The sequence below is a fragment of the Lycium ferocissimum genome, chromosome 7 (assembly GCF_029784015.1).
Source record: "Lycium ferocissimum isolate CSIRO_LF1 chromosome 7, AGI_CSIRO_Lferr_CH_V1, whole genome shotgun sequence".
Classification (NCBI taxonomy): Eukaryota; Viridiplantae; Streptophyta; class Magnoliopsida; order Solanales; family Solanaceae; genus Lycium; species Lycium ferocissimum.
Window position 1 is genome coordinate 24424011 of NC_081348.1, and position 19154 is coordinate 24443164.

Consider the following 19154-nt stretch of genomic DNA (forward strand, 5'->3'; position numbering starts at 1 on the left):
GTAATGTCTTGTATGAGGCAAGGCGCAAACTTAGGGAGCTGAAACAAATAGGGAGTATACGAGACTATGTCAAGGAGTTCACCACCCTTATGCTTCAAATTCCTAATCTTACCAATGATGACTTATTGTTTCACTTTATAGACAGGTTGCAAAATTGGGCTAAGTAGGAGTTGAAACGCCGTCAAGTCGCTGGGAGTCCGGAGCCTAAAGGGTATAAAAATACACGGTATAAATCAAAAGGGGGTAGCCTTTCAGAAATATACCAAAACGGGTATAACGTGGGTTGCAACGCCGTCAAGTCGCTAGGAGTCCGGAGCCTAAAAGGTATAAAAATACACGGTATAAACCAAAAGGGGGTAGTCTTTCAGAAATATACCAAAACGGGTATAACATGGACTCCTCCACGTTTGTCACACCCTTAATCCGATAGGGTGTGATGGGCAGCCGACCCTTACCTAGGGCCGAGTGAACCCGCTGACTCTCGTGACACTCATAATCATATTGGGCCCTCATAGCGTAGCATAAATACATAATGGAGGATTTTCAGAAAACAAACTTGTTTTTCATCTTTTTCGAATCAAATAAAACCTGTGATCATATAAAACCCGTAAAATAATACATCACAATACATCGAACTTATGGAGCCGCTTACAAAAACCGACATACTACATACACGTAATGCCGCAAAGTCTCTAACATGGAACATGAATCCATATCATAGTGCTCGGACTCGGCGGCCTCCGGAGAAAATGGAGCTCGCCAATCTCCGCTAGAACATCATCTCGCTAATATCTTCAACTCGTGCGGGTGTACACAACGCGGCATGAAACGCAACCCCGAAGAAAGGGGGTCAGTACGGAATATGTACCGAGTATGTAAGCCATGAAATACAATAAGCGGGATCATACCGAAGTACTGAGTACAGAAAATCATAAAACTTGTCTTCGAAAACGTTTATCATGCATATCAAAATCATATAATCACCATGTATACATATAGCGTGTCCCGGCCCTCTAGTGAGGGACTCGGTAGATAAAATCATATCATAATCATATCATTATATCATCGTACATATATATCGTACCCGGCCCTCTAGTGAGGGACTCGGTGAGTAAAATCATATCATAATCATGTATGCATGCAGATATACATATATATACATACCGTACCCGGCCCTCTAGTGAGGGACTTGGTGAATAGCGTGTCCCGGCCCCGCTAGCAAGGGACTCGGTATGCCATCCTGGCCGCCATCTCCACCTCATCACATCATCATATCATCATATATACATATATAGCGTACCCGGCCCTCTAGTGAGGGACTCGGTGGACAATGCAGTAGAATGTGCACGAATGCGTACGCGGCCCGGGACTCGGTGAAAGACATACTGAGCTTGCACGAGCAGAGTAGTGAGAAACCATATAAAATCATAATCACAGACTCAATGAAGTGGTCTAACCGGAATGTCATTTGAAAAGCGGACCATAGTTAAATCAAATATCTTTCGGACGTTATTCGGAAACGTAGCATATATCATAAACGTATTAACAAACCATAGGGATCATAGCCGTATGCTAAACCAATCTGAGTCCGCCTCGGAAAGTTACAAACTTTATTCACCTTAGAACTTTCTACGAACAAATCGAAGCGATCCGAGCCTTTCTGCGAAAGTTACGGACGTTCGTAGTTTCGGAATCGTTTAGGACACAAACTCTTTTTGAAAACAAACTTTTATGCAATCTTTGAATTCCATTCATGCGAAAAGCGTAAAGACCATAATTTGACCACATTAAGAATATGAATATCAAGAAACAAATAAGGATCATAAACACGCTCGGATCACCAGAATAGAATTACCTCGAGATTCGTGTCATAACTTACTTTCAACTAAGACATGCCAAAGAAGGAAAGGTTGAGCTTTACATACCTTGGCCGCTCCTTAAGCTAATCCAAACTCAGGCCTCGGCTCCCCAAGGTCTACACAACGCCAATAAGTATCAACCATTAGCTATAAACGTTTAGGAATTCAATTCCAAATTATTTCTCAATTCTACAGAAAATTGGGCAGCACCTCCCCTGTAAATACATCCACCCGAGAATTCAACTCGGCTAATTCATCAACAACAATACCAACAACCATTCTAACAACATTCAAACACACTTTAAATAATTCGCACAACATTCCAAATGGCCAAACCAACTTACTACATCACCGAAACTTTCCAATTTCCATAGGGACGACATCGACACGTTTCTTCCTTCCAAATTCATAAACTACATCGACAATCCACACATTAACAACATTATCCTCACAATTTCAAGAAATTACATTAAGGTCACATTAACTCTCAATTCAGCCCACACGGTTTTGATCTTCAACTTGGATTATTAGCCTTCATTTTACATCATCGAATTCATAACGACGACAACCAAAATACTAGATAACATTAAATTCATTTCTTGCATACCAAACAGCCCCTACACGGCTCAACATCAACATATATAACCTCATGAGTTTCATTCGTTTTCTACACATTACAACAACCCCCAAACATGTTGAATGCAATTAATTCATCACCCCAACACCTCTACATGCACACGGCCAAACACACCCACACGGCTACACTTCAACATCTCTATTTTCATGATTTTCATTCATTTCCATACTTCACAACATACATAAACCATGCATAACATATAAAAGAGAAGATTAAAGCATACCTTCTTCTCCCAACTTCTTTCACTCGGCTAGCCTTGTTCTTGCAAGAATAAGAGCTTTGCTTGTTCTAACAACTATCTCACGTTAAAGAGCACCCTTCAATTGGTAGGAAAACTAGAAGAATTTATTTTTAGGATGAAGATTTTTTATCTTCCCTTTCCTCTTGCTATGGCCGAACACCCCCTTATGTTGGCTCTCCAATTTTTTTCTTGAAATTTCTAGAGGTGAAGTGATGAAATAAGATGACTTTGTCATCTTTTATTCCACATAATAGCCAACCATGTGGCCATGGCCCACATAACCACATGGCCGGCCACATGGCTTCATATTTTCATGAATTGGCCAACTTTATACAATTAACTTTTGGCCCCAAGTTTTCATGGAATGTCCAACTTCCCATAATTCCTTTTGGTCCCATATTTCATAAAATGTCTAACTTTTCATAATTCACTTTTAACCCCAAATTCCTTAATATTTCCATCCAACAAAATTCATAGGCAACTTATGTCTTAAAACAAAGTCGGAAAAATGACCTTGTCTTTAACTCCTCGCAACCAACTTAAAGATATTCCGACGTACAAAATGCGGGATATAACAACGTTATACCCCAAAATTTTTCTTCATTGTCAGACATCACAACCCAAAAAAAAAAAATTAATGAAAGGTATAACGTGGACTGATCCACGTTATACAAATAATTTTGTATAACGTGGATCAGTCCATGTTTTACAACATATATTTGTAAAACGTGGTACTGTCCACGACTCATTGTGCATTGTTGCCCTAATTTTTCTCCATTCTCCTCCGCCTCTTCCTCCATCCTTTTGAAGTTACAGAATTTCATCTTCGCCTCCGTCTCCTTCTCCTTTTCCTTTTCCTTCTCCTCCATTTATTTTCTTTTTAAACCTTGCGTTACAGTCTAATTTTTGGAGCAACTTCTTCATCTTTATCTTTTATTGCTATCTAAATTAAAGTATTTTTTCTAACTCATCTAATATTGTATATTTATAGTAAATGTAGGATATCTGTTTGTCTTATATATCTTAATTGTTATTTTTTATTTGTGTTATTTTAATACGTATAAGATATATATTTGTCTTATTTGTGTTATTTTAATTTGGACTTAAGATATGATTGTTAGAAGCATTATTATATAAAAGGTCTGATTTGTTTAGTAGCACTTTTGAAGAAATTTATTGTTATGTTACTATTATTTTTGTGGATTGTTATATAAAAGATCTGAATAACTAATTATTTTTCATTGTACCTTTAATGTGATATTTATATAGCCAGAAAAGTGAAACTTAATTGATGCCTCAGTAGCCCAAAAAAAAGATACTTAAAATGTCATGATAATGCTTTATTATATGGGACCTAAGTCTAAGTGGGTGGACAATTATTTTGTCTATACCTTATAGGTATTAATGTGGACCACTATCAGTGGTTTCTAAATAAGGCGAATAGAAGTTGGCTTTATCTAGCCAGTGCATATTTGTTCTGCTAAAATTGGAATAATATATATTTTTTTAATAGTAAGTTACTCCAAATAGCTTGATCTGGACTTCAATTTTTTTTTTTTTTATCTAAGGTATGGAGCTTCCACGGGTATGCGTACATCCGGGGCCAGAAGTGTACGATGTGTTAACACTCCAGGAGAAGCATCCGCAAGCATTTCGAAAGAAGTGATCAAATGCTCGGGCAGATGATCGTACTAAGTCAATGCTCCCTTCGACAAAGTTTTCCCAAACTTTTTCAACAACACGGATTCAATTTCATCCTCTTCGACGTCATTGCCTTTTATGGCACAGGTGTATGAAGTCACGTGTTCCTGCGGGTCCGTTGTGCCGTCATATTTCTGGATATCCGACATTTTGAACCTCTTCGGGATCAATTTCGGAGCCGCACTCGGAGGAAAAGGCCTTTGAATGTACCTCTTCGAATCCGGTCCTTTCAGAATAGGCGGAGTCCCTGGGATCTGATCCACCCGAGAGTTATATGTTTCCACCCTCTTCTCAGTTGAGTCTACAAGCTTCGCCAATGTTTCGAGCATTCTCAGACCTTCGGTGGATGAACCAGCTCCGGACCCATTACTCTCGACCATCCGTATTTCATCCCTTCTGGGTTCGGCAACACCTTTCATCCTCTCCGGGGCCGTTTCATCATTTTTGCTTTGCAACTGGGCTATTGCGACTCCTTGTTCGGCAATAGCAGCTCTCTGTTCCTGCAACATTTCAAAAATTAAATGTAAGTTAATCCCATCCGGGGTATCCGGTACTTTCCGGCCTTGCGCTAGCGACAAAGTAATTGAATTGTGAGTATTTAAGGGATCAGTGGCCGGCTGGGCGGCATTCTCCTGGTTCATGGCGTTCTGCCGGTTGAGGCCCTCCCTTGAATCAACAGAATTTGGGTCGATGGGATCTGCTGGTAAGCCCCGTAGCCCACTATTCTCATTTTCGGCCACAATCTCGTTGTTGTTGACGTGACCAGATTGTCCACTACTTGCCATTTGGTCCGTTTTCACAGAGATGAACAAAAGATTTTTTAATCTTAACGGGTAAGAGATAGAAGCCGAGATTAAAAGACCACTATTATCCTAGCCCCACGGTAGGCGCCAAACTGTTTACCCCGAATTTAGGTAACCAATTGAATTTGTAAGTGAGGTATAGGATATGTGGACAAACTTTAATCTATTTTTGGTTTATGTGGAATATATTTATATGGATCCGTGTGCGATGGTAAGTATATATGAATATATGCGTTAATAACTTGAATAAATACGTAAATATTGATGACTAAGCTAAAATGATATTGGATGAATAAACACAACTCCACTAGTTCGGACCAGAAAATGAGAGAGAGAGAGAGAGAGAGAAAGCTTGAATGTATATATTTTCTATTATAATGTTATAGATCTCAAAAAGCCAATCCTTAAAAGTAGGGAAATGCCCCCTATTTATAGTTTTGCCTTATGAGCCTTACATGTAACATAAAACCCTTTTAGAATAAAGAAAACCCTAAAAGGATAAGGTTGGGCCGTATGGTCTGACACCCGTACGGTTGTCGGTACAATGTGACAGAACGATGTTGACATGTGACGATTTTGTAATCGGCGATTAACCGGACTAACGGCCACGATCAACTCGATCATGCTGAAACCGGACTATCGACCACGATCAACTCGGCCATGGAGAAACTAGATTGTGATGCGAGTTTGGTCGGGAGATACCGGGACTAAGCATTTGTTTCACTTTTCTCATATCGCCGCAATTTGGTGCAATTCCACCCGGTCAGAAGGAAGACTCGGTACTCATATTTGTCTCTTCTTATCTCCGGTCCCCGGTCTTACCGGTCTTGCATACATCTGGTTTTTACCGTATACAATAACATTGTTATAAACTTATAACTAATATATGATTATTTGTTAATATTCGTAAACAACCTCTCTATCTCTCAATGGGTAAAGTCTGCGTAGATTCTACCCTCTTTAGATTCCAGGGACTATACGGGAATGTTGTTGTTGATTATTTGTTAATATATATCTCCTAATTTTTAATTACTTCAGCAACTGGTATTTTGTTTGGCGGAAGTCTAAATTGTTCCTTTATTTGTATTTCCTTTTTACATTTTTAAGGTTTTTTTCCCTTTCTTTTGAGAAAGACGATTCATTCCTTTACTACTTTATTTGTATTCATTTTCCTCTATAATATTGTATGTATTTTATTATAATCAGTATTAAGTATGAATATTTTAGTCATTTTGCCTAACTAGTTTTTAATTTGCTTATAATATGAACCGGCCATCTCTCGATACGAGAAGATACCAAAATCATTTCTGATTTCAACAACAAAATTCATAGCCCACTTCTATACATTTTGTCAGTTAACTATAATCAATTATTTATATTTTCATCTCATTTTTTAATCAAATAATGATGGTAAGTTAAAATAATTTAGTGCCATCAAACTTATATTGGTGGAGGAACCCAATAACATGTGCCCAAAAACAAAAAGCATCTTCCACCCACCTGGTTTGGACAGTTGTCATGTATTGTTTCAGTATATTTGGATAGATAGTTTATATATATATTTTTAAAATAATTTGTATAGTTTTTGTCGTTATATTGCCACACAATAAAATGAGTTCTTTTTGTTACATAACGTGAATTTAATAAGACTATAGAATAAAATTGAAGTAATACTAATAAGTGGGGTAACCATCCAAACTAGCTGTTCAGTGAGTTTCTATCAAAGTCATCAATGGCAGAATCCAAAAACGATCTACCGGCGGTAATTGTCCTGGGCAATCCATCATTTCTAAAACTCTACGGCGAACAATTTTCCTCAAAATTCAAACTCCTAAAACCATGGGAATCTTCACTTCCATTAAACCAATTCATCACTACACATGCTCAATCTGTACAGGCTATGCTCTGTTCCGGCGGGACACGTGTTACTCCGTCGTTGCTCAGCCAATTCCCTTCTCTTCGCGTAATTGTTACTACCAGCGCTGGCCTTAACCATATGGACCTCGATGAGTGTCGCCGTTTAGGAATCTCAGTTGCTAATGCTGGTACTATTTTCTCAGAGGATGTTGCTGATTTTGCTGTTGGATTGTTGATTGATGTTTTGAGAAAGGTATCTGCTGCTGATCGGTTTGTTAGGAATGGACTTTGGCCTCTTCATCGGGACTACCCACTCGCTTCCAAAGTACTGTATCGTAGCTCTCTCCGTCGTGTTAAGTAAAATTTTCATTGAGGGGCAAATCGGATCCTCTTCCGTAAATAAAATGATAATTTTACTATATTATCCCTGATTATTATAAATCATATCAAACATACATTAAGAGCTTTGCAGCTACTAATAACTCTTGAAGTTTCGAACCCAATAATTAATATTAAAGGTAAAATAGGTATGATAGGTAAATTATCTTTCTGGACAAGTAAAAGTGGACATCTATTTTTAGTACATTGGACAAGTAAAACTGGATGGAGGGAGTACTGTCACTTATCTCTCTCTGTGGTGCTATAGTTTTTTTTCTTTTTCCTCCATTGGTATCTTAAATTTTTGTGTACGGACTGTAATTTTTGTTGAACTCATGGATGGATGGATCGAGGGAGTACTGTCACTTGCTGTTGAGCGCATAGTTGCCTTGGTAGTCTCAGATACATATGTGGTTTGGAAAATCATCCAGTTTGGTTAAACTAGTTCTTCTTTCAGTAAAAGCAAGTAGTTAAGTATAGAGGTATCTTAGGTAAAGGCGGAGATTTTGTGTTTATGAGTTCTGAATTTTAGAAAATGTAGCTTAATGGGTTCTTGATAAATTATTTATAACTATTAAGTAGATTTTTAAACACAAATACATGGCTTGATCAAAGCTAGAGGGTTCTGCCGAACCCGCGGGCGAAGCTCTAGCTCCTCCCCTGACCTTAGAATGTTGTTAGTTTATTCTTTCCTAGTGTGAGACTTTGTTCAATGCTAATGCAGAAGAAATACTTGTTTTAGGTATAATGACTCAAAATATGAGATTTTTTTGGAGATTTATGGCTCTCTGTATGCAACTGAACCTCTAATATTTGGTCAAATGGATTAGCAAAATATACTTAGTTTCTCCTATCCCTCTCCTGCTCCTACTCTGTGAAGAGCAGCTTTTTCTAATTTAGGCCTCTCAGCTGTTTTCTGGCATCCTTCCTTGCAACACCTCAGCTATGAAGCTGTCTCACATGAAAGCCAACAGTAAAGAACAACCTCGAAATTTGCCTAAGGTCCATTCGTTGCCTATTTAGGGTATGTGTAAGCTCCTAAAATTGGGTTCTAACGTTATCTCAGGCTGTCAGGTCTAATGTGCTTAGAAGTTAGAATTTTCCTCATCCTGAATAGAGTTCCATAGAATGGAGAATTTAAGGTGACATACATGGACTGTCCCTGTTTCAGAGCCAAGCTTTAGGTTTGGGGTGCTGTCAGTACTGGACTAACCGGCAAGAAAACAAGGTCGTGTTCGTGAGGTCTGATACTCAAGCAGCTTGAGTCAAGCTGGTAACTGTCAGGGCAAAATACAAATGTTAGGAAAAGAGTGATATTTCTACATGATATTGCGTAAGCTGTTTACATAGATTTTTATGCTGGGATTGAGTGGCTGGGCATTAATGGAGGAATTATGGGATTTATCTCATGCCCCTTGGACCTGTCTTCAATCGGTTGAGTTTGGAATAATACTTGTTGCGATAGGCTAGTACTAGTGACCCGTCGTTTTATCCTTGATTGTTCATTATCCTTTAGATTTCCGTCTAGTAAATTTTCTTGTGTAGATAGCTTTTGTATTACTAATTGCATATCCCTGATGGTGATTGATGATTGCAGGTGGGAGGCAGGAAGGTTGGAATTGTTGGGCTGGGAAGCATAGGCCTAGAAGTTGCAAAAAGGCTTGAACCATTTGGCTGCGTTATATCATACCAGTCGAGGAAGAAAAAGCCTGTTCCCTTCCCTTTCTATCCCGATGTTCATGAACTAGCAACCAAATGTGATGTCCTTGTCATTTGTTGTGCATTGACAGACCAAACTCGTCATCTGATCAATAAGGAGGTTCTACTGGCACTCGGTAAACAAGGAATAGTCATTAATATTGCACGAGGAGCCATAATCAATGAGATGGAGTTGGTGCAATGTTTGGTGCAAGGAGAGATTGCAGGTGCTGGCTTGGATGTTTTTAAGAATGAACCTAATGTTCCTGAAGAGCTCCTTTCATTGGATAATGTTGTATTGTCACCGCATGTCGCTTTTTTAACCGAGGATTCTTTTCAAGATTTATATGAACTCATGTCGGGGAATTTGGAAGCTTTTTTCTTGAACAAACCTTTGCTTACTCCAGTTTTGGATGACTGAGATACTCTTTTCAACTTATATCCTGATCTTCCATATCTATCAACTTCTTGTTCTGGATAACCTCTGTATAACTGTAGGGGCGGCTCAACTTGATTGGTGGCGTAAAGCCAAATTTCAATATGAGGCCCTAAAGTTTTTTTTTTGATAAAAGTTGTGCATATATATTATTTGATGTGTATTTTTTCTAGCCTTTTAAATGCAAAATTGTTAATTGTTATTTTCGGGATGGACTAATAACGAAAGTGTGTCACATATATTAAAATGCAAAAAATAAAAAAATTCAAATTAAAAAGAAAAGAAACTGAAAGAGATCAATAGCAAGTTAGAACAATAGAACCTAATTCTAGAGTTTGATAACCGGATAATACAACAAAAATTTACTATTTCGATTTGCTTGTAGCTATGCCTAACAACCTGAGAAAAAAAATAATGAAAAAGAGTGCAATTTGATGTATTACAACACTTGTTTTCGTGAGAATAAATAATTTAAAAGTAGGAAGAAAAGAGAGCATAAACATACAAATATTTTTTTATGAGAATAGATAAAAGAATAATAATTTGGATTCTTCATGCAAATTATCTCAAATATCTATAAATACACTTTAAATTACATCAAAAATTGTTCTATAGATCTTATACCCTTTTATTAAATGTTTACTATTTTTTTTAAAGAAAATTAACTCTGCAGAAATGTAGCCATTTGTTTTATGCCCCATTACATGTGCGCATGCAAATTCTTTTTGTATCTTAAATTGAAAAACAAAGAGCTTTTCCTTGACGCTTGTGGAAGCTAAGTTAAGAGTCCATGAAAGACTTCTGTTATGTTTGCAAATTTCTTTCTGTCACTGAATGCATGAGTACTTAATCAGTTCAATCCCATCTTTGCCATACCCCTTTCAGGTATTTGCTTTTGCATGAGCAAGATGTCTCATCCCGTCCAATTGGTGAATGGCTTCCACAGAAGATGCTAATGTTTAGCTAAACAAGAATCATTCGGGGAGGGATGGGTTACCACTCATGAAACTTGTTTTTCCTGTTTTCACTCGGGAGTCATGTTTATTTCTAAGAAACTTGTTTTTTTAGATAAAATATTTTTTAAAATTTTTTGACTAACCATACACAATAAAATTAGATTATATTTTCTGAAAAATATTTCCTTCCGCACCAAAACACATCATTAATGTAAATGCCGAGTACAAGTAATTTTTACCATTAAGTTTTGATGAATTCTTTAAGCAAAGGAAAAAAAGAAAAAGGAAAAGAAAAGATGAGTGTCCATTAATGGTGTGTGTTTGGTATTAAGGAAAATGTTTTAAGTTTTTATGAAAAATAAGTGGTTTGTTTACTTATTTTCTTCTGTTTGATAGTAAACAGAAAATATAATTCAAAAAATATTTGTCCATAATCTACGAAAACACTGTGAGAAGCGGGGCTAGGGCGTTCGAAGTGTAAGGGTGGAATCTGTTAGAGGGTAACAAGAAAACAATCATTATGGATTGATATTTGTAGAATTTATTTTCCCTATTTTGAATAGAGAAGTCATTTTTTTAGTTTATAAGAAACTTATTTTCCTAAAGAAAATGTTCAAAAATTAAATCAACCAAAAATAAGAAAATACTTTCTGAAAAATATTTTCTCCATACCTAACACACCCTAAAATGACAGATTCATCTACACCTAATATTCATGTGACCAGAAAAAAAAAAAAAAATCAAACAAAAACACAAAATCAAGAAATCATTTCATAATTAATCTAATCTGTCTTTTTTTATTTTAGATAATAAACAGACATATAGGTGCCAAAAATCTTCCAAAATCACCAACTCAAACTCAATCAATGGCAGAACCAAAAGCTATGTTACCAGTGGTAATAGTCCTGGGCCGACCAGCAGTTTTCCAATTCTACAACTCCCAGTTATCACAAAAATTCAAGCTCCTAAAGCCATGGGAATCTTCACTCCCATTAAACCAATTCATTTCAACACATGCTCAATCTGTACAAGCCATGATTTGTTCTCCTAAAGATATCCGCATTTCGTCCTCCTTGCTCCGTCAATTCCCGTCACTCCGCCTTATTTTTACAACCAGCACTGGCATTGACCATATTGACCTCGTTGAGTGTCGCCGTTTAGGTATCTCTGTTGCTAGTGCTGCTACTGTTTTCTCAGAGGATGTTGCTGATTTTGCTGTTGGATTGTTGATTGATGTTCTTAGAAAAGTTTCTAGTGCTCATCGGTTTGTTAAGAATGGACTTTGGCCTCTTCAGGGAGACTTCCCCCTCGGTTCAAAGGTATAGTTCATATCTACTATTTGTTAACAACATTTTTAGTAGATTTTTACACATGAATTTATTTTCCGTATAGATAGAAAGAAGTAAGCATATTCCGTATAAGGATATTCCGTCCGCTTAATACTTAGATAGCCCCTTAAAATTGGTAGCAAATGCCATTGGGTTATAGTTTTTTCAAAGAATATTTGTTTGTTTGAAAGTACCGAAAGTGAAAAAAGTGAAAACGGGATTTTAGGTGTTATCCAAACACTGATTTTCAAATAAAGTGAAAAAAAAAATCGGGAAAAAAGTGAATAATTATCATGGCCAAACGGGTCCTACTTCTTGTTCCAATTGAGCACCTAGACACATAATAAAGTGTTCCTATTAAACACTTTCAGTTCAAAATTTGAAAAAACTTTTGTGTGTGTTCTCAAGTGTAAGGTTGTTAAGTTAACCACATAAAATTTGTGATCTCCTTTAAGTATACACATCAGCCTCAATTAAAATAGGCCCGAGGTTGTACGGCTTATTGAGACAATTGCATATAATTAAAGGAGGTGATATATTGTATGTGTTTAACTATCTTTGGAATGGATGCTTGAGAACACACGCAAAAGTGTGTTTAGAATTTGAACTGAAAGTGTCAGATAGGAACACTTTATTATATGTTCAGGTGCTCAATTGGAATGAAGTTCGAGTGTTTAAATGAATTTGCTGGCAGGTTTAAGGGGTTGTCTATGTATTAAGGCCTCATTTGTTTGCACTTAATGGAGGTCTGAATCTGAATGGTTCAGATCTTATACCATTAAGTGCATTTGTTTACATTAAGATCTAACAACTTATTTGGTCTGAATAGGTCTTAATCATTAAAATCTTGAACAAAGTCTGAATATCATTAAGAGGTACTTTTTTATGAATAATTTTTACCACCGACTCCACCCCAACACCTCCACTCACTAGCAACACCACCCGAACCCCCAACGCCACCTACCTACCCCCACCCCAACAACCCACCCACCATTACCACCTAAACTCCCACCCCAACAACCCACCCACCATCACCACCCACCTATCTTACCCCCAACCACCCTCCTCACCAACACACCACCACGACTCACCCCACCATCACCACCACACCCCCCCCTCCAAACACACTCACCACCAACACCACCCTAATCCCCCCACCACCCACCTACCTTACCCCCAACCACCCCCCTCACCACCACGTTACCCCAGACCCACCACACCATCACCCACCAGCCCTACCCCACCTAACCCACCACCACACACTTACCCCACCCACTACCACTACAAAGCATCTCCACCATCACTAGCGAACATAAATGTTTCATTTTTTTGTCAAATAATATTTTTATTTTATTAAATTTTTATTTAGTTACCTTTTTATTTGAATTGTATATTTATTATGTTTAAATATATATGTTCTGCACATTCAGATGTTGAAAAACAAACAGTCTTAATCATTCAGTGTTCAGATCTGGAGACAACATCTTAATCATTCAGATGTGCATTTAGATTCAGACATCTTAATCTTAATGAAAACAAAGGAGGCCTAAGCTTATTCCGTCTCTCTATGGTAATTGATCTCATCTGAGCTTGCATAGTCACTGAGGCAAGGCATAGTTGATTGATTGATATACTAATCTAGCTGACTTTGTAATGTATGGTATGTCATTTTATCTTCATATTTTGTGATAGATGTTGAACTCATGGTTAAATCTAGAAGTCTAATGTATATTAAATCTGAAATCCTCTGTGTGGAGATCAAGTACTTCGTCCATCCCAAATTACTTCTATGTTTTGTTTCTGGAGAGTCAAACTGCATGAACTTTGACTAACATTTTAAAGTGTACTTTTTAATGATATAGATATGAGAAGAAGTACAATTTATAGTATTTTTTGTATCTAATCCAATTCTGCTCCAAAGATTAGCCAAAACAACTCTCGAGAAGCGAAATATGACAACTATTTTTGCAACGGAGGGAGTATTTGACAAATGAATTGCGATGTGATTTCAGGAAGTGTAGCTACCTTAGCAACCCGCATATTTTATATTAGGTAGCACTAGCAAGTAGGGTTTTCATTCCTATTCCAATTTTAAAGACCCACGAGTAAATTAGGGTTACCTCTAAGCTTAGGGAAAAGCTAGAAAGCAAGTGAATTTGTTGCGTGCTATCCATTTTTGTTACCTCGAAGCTTAGGGAAAAATAAGAAAGCAAGTGAATTCATTGCATGTTGATGCATACATTGTTGTTTTGCTTTTATGTCCATAAAAAAGAACCTGTTTAAATTCATGGTTCGGAAAATCATCCTTCATAACAAGTTCTCTCAATGACTGAAAAGACCAAGTAGGTACATTAAAAATGTATTAGGTTTTGCATATCTACTTCCCCGAAGTAGGAAAGAAGATCTTATTTCCTAAAAAACACTTTTTCCGGTTAGAGGTATAAAGACTACATATGATATTATCTCCGGAGATGGAAGGAGCAAATTGCTTTACAGCTTTCTTTGTGCAACTAAACCTGCTCATATTTGATTCAAATCAGATAGCAAAATGTATTTAGCTTCTTTTATCTGCCTACTCCTACTGTCCAATCAAAAGCTTTTTTCTCATTTAGGCTGCTCAAGGATTTTTCTCTCTTATACTTCCTTGCAACCCCTCTTCTAATCTTTGTCAAATGAAAGGCAAAAAGTAACGAACAACGTAGCAAGGGGCCTAAGGTTCATAGAGAAGCACCTGTTTCCCCATTTTAGGTAGTACGTGACCTCCTCAATCTGTGTACTCTGTCATATGATGGCTTAGTTAGCTCAAAAGGATATTCACACGCACTCCTTGCAAATATAAGAAGTGGTTACTGTGTGGGGCTAACTACTACATTTAAACGAGTGCAACTGATGTCCCTCATGATAACCACATATATTCCTTTCCTCTGCAATCCGTAAATGAATTATTTAGCATCACAGCAGGAACTCGGCATTTGAAGTGGGGAAAGTTTAGACACCGAGGGGACTATTGCACGGCAAAAGGTGCAGGCGAAAGTTTTGACTTTCGAGATTTTTATGAGTCAGTATCCTTCTCAGAAGTCAGAAACATTTCTTTAAAATGTTATTAATAATCAAATTAATAATTTTTTTTTTTGAGGAAGATAATCAAATTAACAAATTGGATTATTTAATTATTCGAAGTCCAAAATTTGGGTGCCCATTTTGGAAAGCGGAGCAGCACAGATACATCTGTGAGGTGTAAGATGGTTTCTGATTTTAATTGTTTTTCATTAGAAAGCTGTCAGCAGAATGCTTCCTAAGAAATCCAAGAAAAAGAAAATACCATTATGATTTCTGAAACTATAGTTGTCCTCTTTTAATGTTCATTGATGCTAACTAATCTACCTATTATTCTAACAAGAAAATTACTACCTATTATTCTAACAAGAAAATTACTACCTATTATTCTAACAAGAAAATTACTGATTAGTTATAGGATGAGTCTACTTTATTTGAATTTAAAATTTTAGAAAGAGATTAGGTTGTTGAGTTTTATTAGGCTTTTTAAAATTGTTTTGCAGATTTTATGCAGATTTTCTGTTATCAAGTTGGCTATTTAAAGCCCTCCTATGCTTAAAAAAATCATAGAAAGACAATTTCAATCAATACTTTTAACCCTTTTTTGCTGCCCCATCTTTTAAAAACCCAACAGGATTGAAAGGTGACATGCATCAATTTTCCCTGGTTTGTTTTCAAGCCTCAGTTATGTGATTGCTTTCATGAGTGGACCTAAGCTGCAACGGGAACAATGCTGGGTTCTTGGGGTAGACTCTAGTACTCAAGCTCTAACTGTCTGGATAAAATCCAAATGTAGCAAAAGAGTAGCGTCAATATATGCTTGTGAATGAGGCTGTCAATAAAGATGTTATGCTGGGCTTGGGTGGCTGGGCAGTGCCAGTAATCGAGGAATTTGGGTTAGTTCATTCCCCTTGACTGGACTTTAAGTTTGAACCACATTTGTTTCAGTAGGCTAGTATCAGTGGGCCATTATTTAATCCTTCATCATCTGGTTTCATTCACTTCTCATTATGCTTAAGATTTCAGGCCTAGCAAATTTTTTTGTGTGGATTTTGCATTACAAAAAGTGTAGTCCTGATGGTGGTTGATGATGGCAGGTGGGAGGCAGGAAAGTTGGAATTGTTGGGCTGGGAAGCATAGGCCTAAAAGTTGCAAAAAGGCTTGAAGCGTTTGGCTGTTTTATATCATACATGTCGAGGAAGAAAAAGCCTGTTTCTTACCCTTTCTATCCTGACGTTCATGAACTAGCGACCAAATGTGATGTCCTTATCATTTGTTGTGCATTGGCAGACGAAACCCGCCACTTGATCAATAAGGAGGTTCTACTGACACTCGGAAAAGAAGGAGTAATCATTAATATTGCTCGGGGAGCCATAGTCAATGAGATGGAGTTGGTACAATGTTTAGAGCAGGGAGAGATTGCAGGTGCTGGCTTGGATGTTTTCGAAAATGAACCTAATGTTCCTGAAGAGCTCTTTTCATTGGACAATGTTGTGTTGTCACGGCATATTGCTTATTATACCGAGGATTCTTTTAGAGATCTATATGAACTCATTTGTGGGAATCTGGAAGCTTTGTTCTTGAACAAACCTTTGTTATCTCCAGTTTTGGATGACTAAAAGATATTATTTTCAACCTTGAAATCAATATCATATTCTGATTAGCCTTGATATTTATCAGCATCTCATCCTGGATACTCTCTGCCAAAGTGGAATGCAAGTCTGCCTTTTGTCCTGTTTGAGAACAATTTCCTTAACCAACATGTTACCGGAAGCTAGTGGTGCAGGATTGTCAGAGTTGGAAAGCATTTTCCATTACAAATGCAAAACCACTGTGCTATAACCAGAGAAGAAGCTATCTGATTCTCCACCACAACTCTGCAGAAAGGAAGCTATTTGTTTTATGCCATGTACTTGTAGACGTGCAAATGAGTGTCGTATCTTAAATTGATAAATGAGGAGCTTTTTTCTGGGCCTTGGAATAAGCAAAGTTAGAGTCCATGAATGATTGTCATGTTTGCCAATTTCTTTATTTCAAAACATGCATGATTTAACAAGTTCAGCTCCCATATTTGCCATAACCCTCTCACATATTTGCATGAGGTAGTTGTCGCATTCCTGTCATTTAGGCAAATGATATTTCCTAGAACGTATCTAGCTATCTGTTTAATTATGCCAAATTCATCTGGCAAGTCTGCCTTTTAGGGTCAGCAGATGCATGATTATTCTAGTTAATGTTCAGAATTTTCATGACTGACATCCTTTATCGACGTTCCATGTGAATAAATAATACTTAGTAATATATTTGCAGGTATTCGGTGTCAGACGTTAACTTGTGTTAGAATTTCACTTTCAGTGTTTGATTTCAGCGTTTGGGTTCCATTTTCAGCGCGTGGTTTCTACTTGTAATTTGAAAAGAGAATTTTCAGTTGATTTTCGTTGCATGTGCATCTTCCTAGTGCCACAGGTGAAGTGACAGATTTTACACAATTTCTTTTAGTCCTACTGCCATTTAAAAGTTGGCTGACATATATGAGGGGTTTTGTGTTGCAATTCATCACCTCACCACAAGGTCCAAGTATCATTGGTTAAGCTTAAACGGATGGTACTAATCCAGGGCAGAACACATTAGAAAGGGAAAAATAAAAAACGGAAAACATGTAGTACCTCATGCAACATTAATAATTTGGAAGGAAACATATTTTAACAAGGGTGAGTGGCATATTCCTCCCTTTACCAAAACAAGGAAAGGGTTATTCTTCTTTTCTCTCCCCTTTTTCTCTTTTTGCTTATGACCTTTTTATTTTCTTTCTATTCTTTTCCTAGGGATGTCTTTTTTGGTAACATGTTGTATTGTAGAGGAATTAACCTAAATAGCCGTCCACTCAACCCTGATAAATAGTTGGCGGATGTAAAAAAAAAAAAAAAAAAAAAAAAAAAAAAAATATATATATATATATATATATATATATATATATCATGTATATTATATGTATAACCATGTATACTATATAATTCAGTTTACTATATAACATCTAATATAGGTAAGATTAACTTAAAGATCTGTTGCATATCCAGTATCCTTAATTATGCTCCCTAATCTGTTTATTAAGATTTATAAATAAGTACGAAGTCTAGTGTCAACTGTGTTATAGCTAAGTTTGGCAATAGATTATGAATTGTTCCACTTGACACAAGGGAACAAACAGCATTAGGTACGTGGATTGATAATGACTCTTGAAAGTCTGCTAATTACTATATTTGTTTGTGGTCTGAGGTTGAATCGTAATGACAATAAATAGATTATTTTTGGGCAGAAAAACTAAAGCTTTAAACTATTGTAACTAGTAACTAGAAACAGAGGAACAATCTAAAAGGTGAGCTGGAAGATGGTAGACACATTATAATAAAAGAAATCAAAAAGCAAAAGTTTCAGGTCATGCCTGTTTTAATATGGAGTATTTGTTACCTTTAGCTTTTCCCCTTTTTATTCTTTTTGGGAAAAAAAAAACACGATATCTTTTTATTTTAATAAAGTTTCTAAAGATTGGAACTTCAGCAGAAAGTAGGATAAAATTCACAAATAGCCACTTTCAATCCTAAAAATTTAAAACACCATAATAATGGCTATTTTTCAAACTTAAGGTCGGAAAGTGACTAGTGAACGCTATAATTACGAAAAAGTAGAAAGGAAAGATTGTGTAAAAATGTAATATTTTATTTGTAGAATTAATACAAAGTAACACTTCTACCAGGGTGAATCAAACTATGTGTTACACGGATTTGGTTCATATTCATTTCCGATTGTCTTCATTTTTCCAGTGTCTTACTTATATGGGTGACACATCTCTTTTTTCTTTTGAAATGAATGATGTAGATTAAATTGACTAAAAACAAGGTTCTTAACCATGATTAAGATGATGATTAAAAGAAATATATACTTGCATTTACATTTATTATCTTTATATTTGTAATTCATTTGTGCAAGGCGGAAAGTTTAATATCTTTGTTAAGACTTAAAATAGTTATATATTTCAAAGGATAAATAAAAAAAAAGTCAATTTCACATTTTCAACATAGGAAAACCGTTTTCTTGGGACTTGTTGTTAATCATTACCTAATTAGATGGTAGTAAACATCAATCACTACCATAGTTTTGTCTCCAAATATTTTTGGGATTAAAAGAAATAGACAAGTGTTAGTA

At 36.5% G+C, this 19154-nt stretch overlaps 2 protein-coding genes across 2 annotated transcripts; both read left to right on the forward strand.

Annotated features, from left to right (window-relative positions):
• Positions 1 to 6861: 6861 nt before the first annotated feature.
• LOC132063961 (glyoxylate/hydroxypyruvate reductase HPR3-like) lies at positions 6862 to 9613 on the forward strand. Its single transcript, XM_059456753.1, has 2 exons — positions 6862 to 7423; positions 9074 to 9613. The coding sequence occupies exons 1-2, from the start codon at positions 6974 to 6976 to the stop codon at positions 9593 to 9595; spliced, it is 972 nt and encodes a 323-aa protein (XP_059312736.1). The 5' UTR covers positions 6862 to 6973; the 3' UTR covers positions 9596 to 9613.
• A 1712-nt stretch (positions 9614 to 11325) lies between these two features.
• On the forward strand, positions 11326 to 17017 carry LOC132063960 (glyoxylate/hydroxypyruvate reductase HPR3-like). The gene is made up of 2 exons (XM_059456752.1): positions 11326 to 11885; positions 16049 to 17017. The coding sequence occupies exons 1-2, from the start codon at positions 11433 to 11435 to the stop codon at positions 16568 to 16570; spliced, it is 975 nt and encodes a 324-aa protein (XP_059312735.1). The 5' UTR covers positions 11326 to 11432; the 3' UTR covers positions 16571 to 17017.
• The last annotated feature ends 2137 nt before the right edge of the window (positions 17018 to 19154 follow it).

Coding starts and splice junctions, on each gene's coding strand:
- LOC132063961 (XM_059456753.1), top strand. CDS start 6,974: ATGGCAGAATCCAAAAACGATCTACCGGCGGTAATTGTCCTGGGCAAT. Junction 7,424..9,073: donor ACTACCCACTCGCTTCCAAA/GTACTGTATCGT, acceptor TGATGATTGCAG/GTGGGAGGCAGGAAGGTTGG.
- LOC132063960 (XM_059456752.1), top strand. CDS start 11,433: ATGGCAGAACCAAAAGCTATGTTACCAGTGGTAATAGTCCTGGGCCGA. Junction 11,886..16,048: donor ACTTCCCCCTCGGTTCAAAG/GTATAGTTCATA, acceptor TGATGATGGCAG/GTGGGAGGCAGGAAAGTTGG.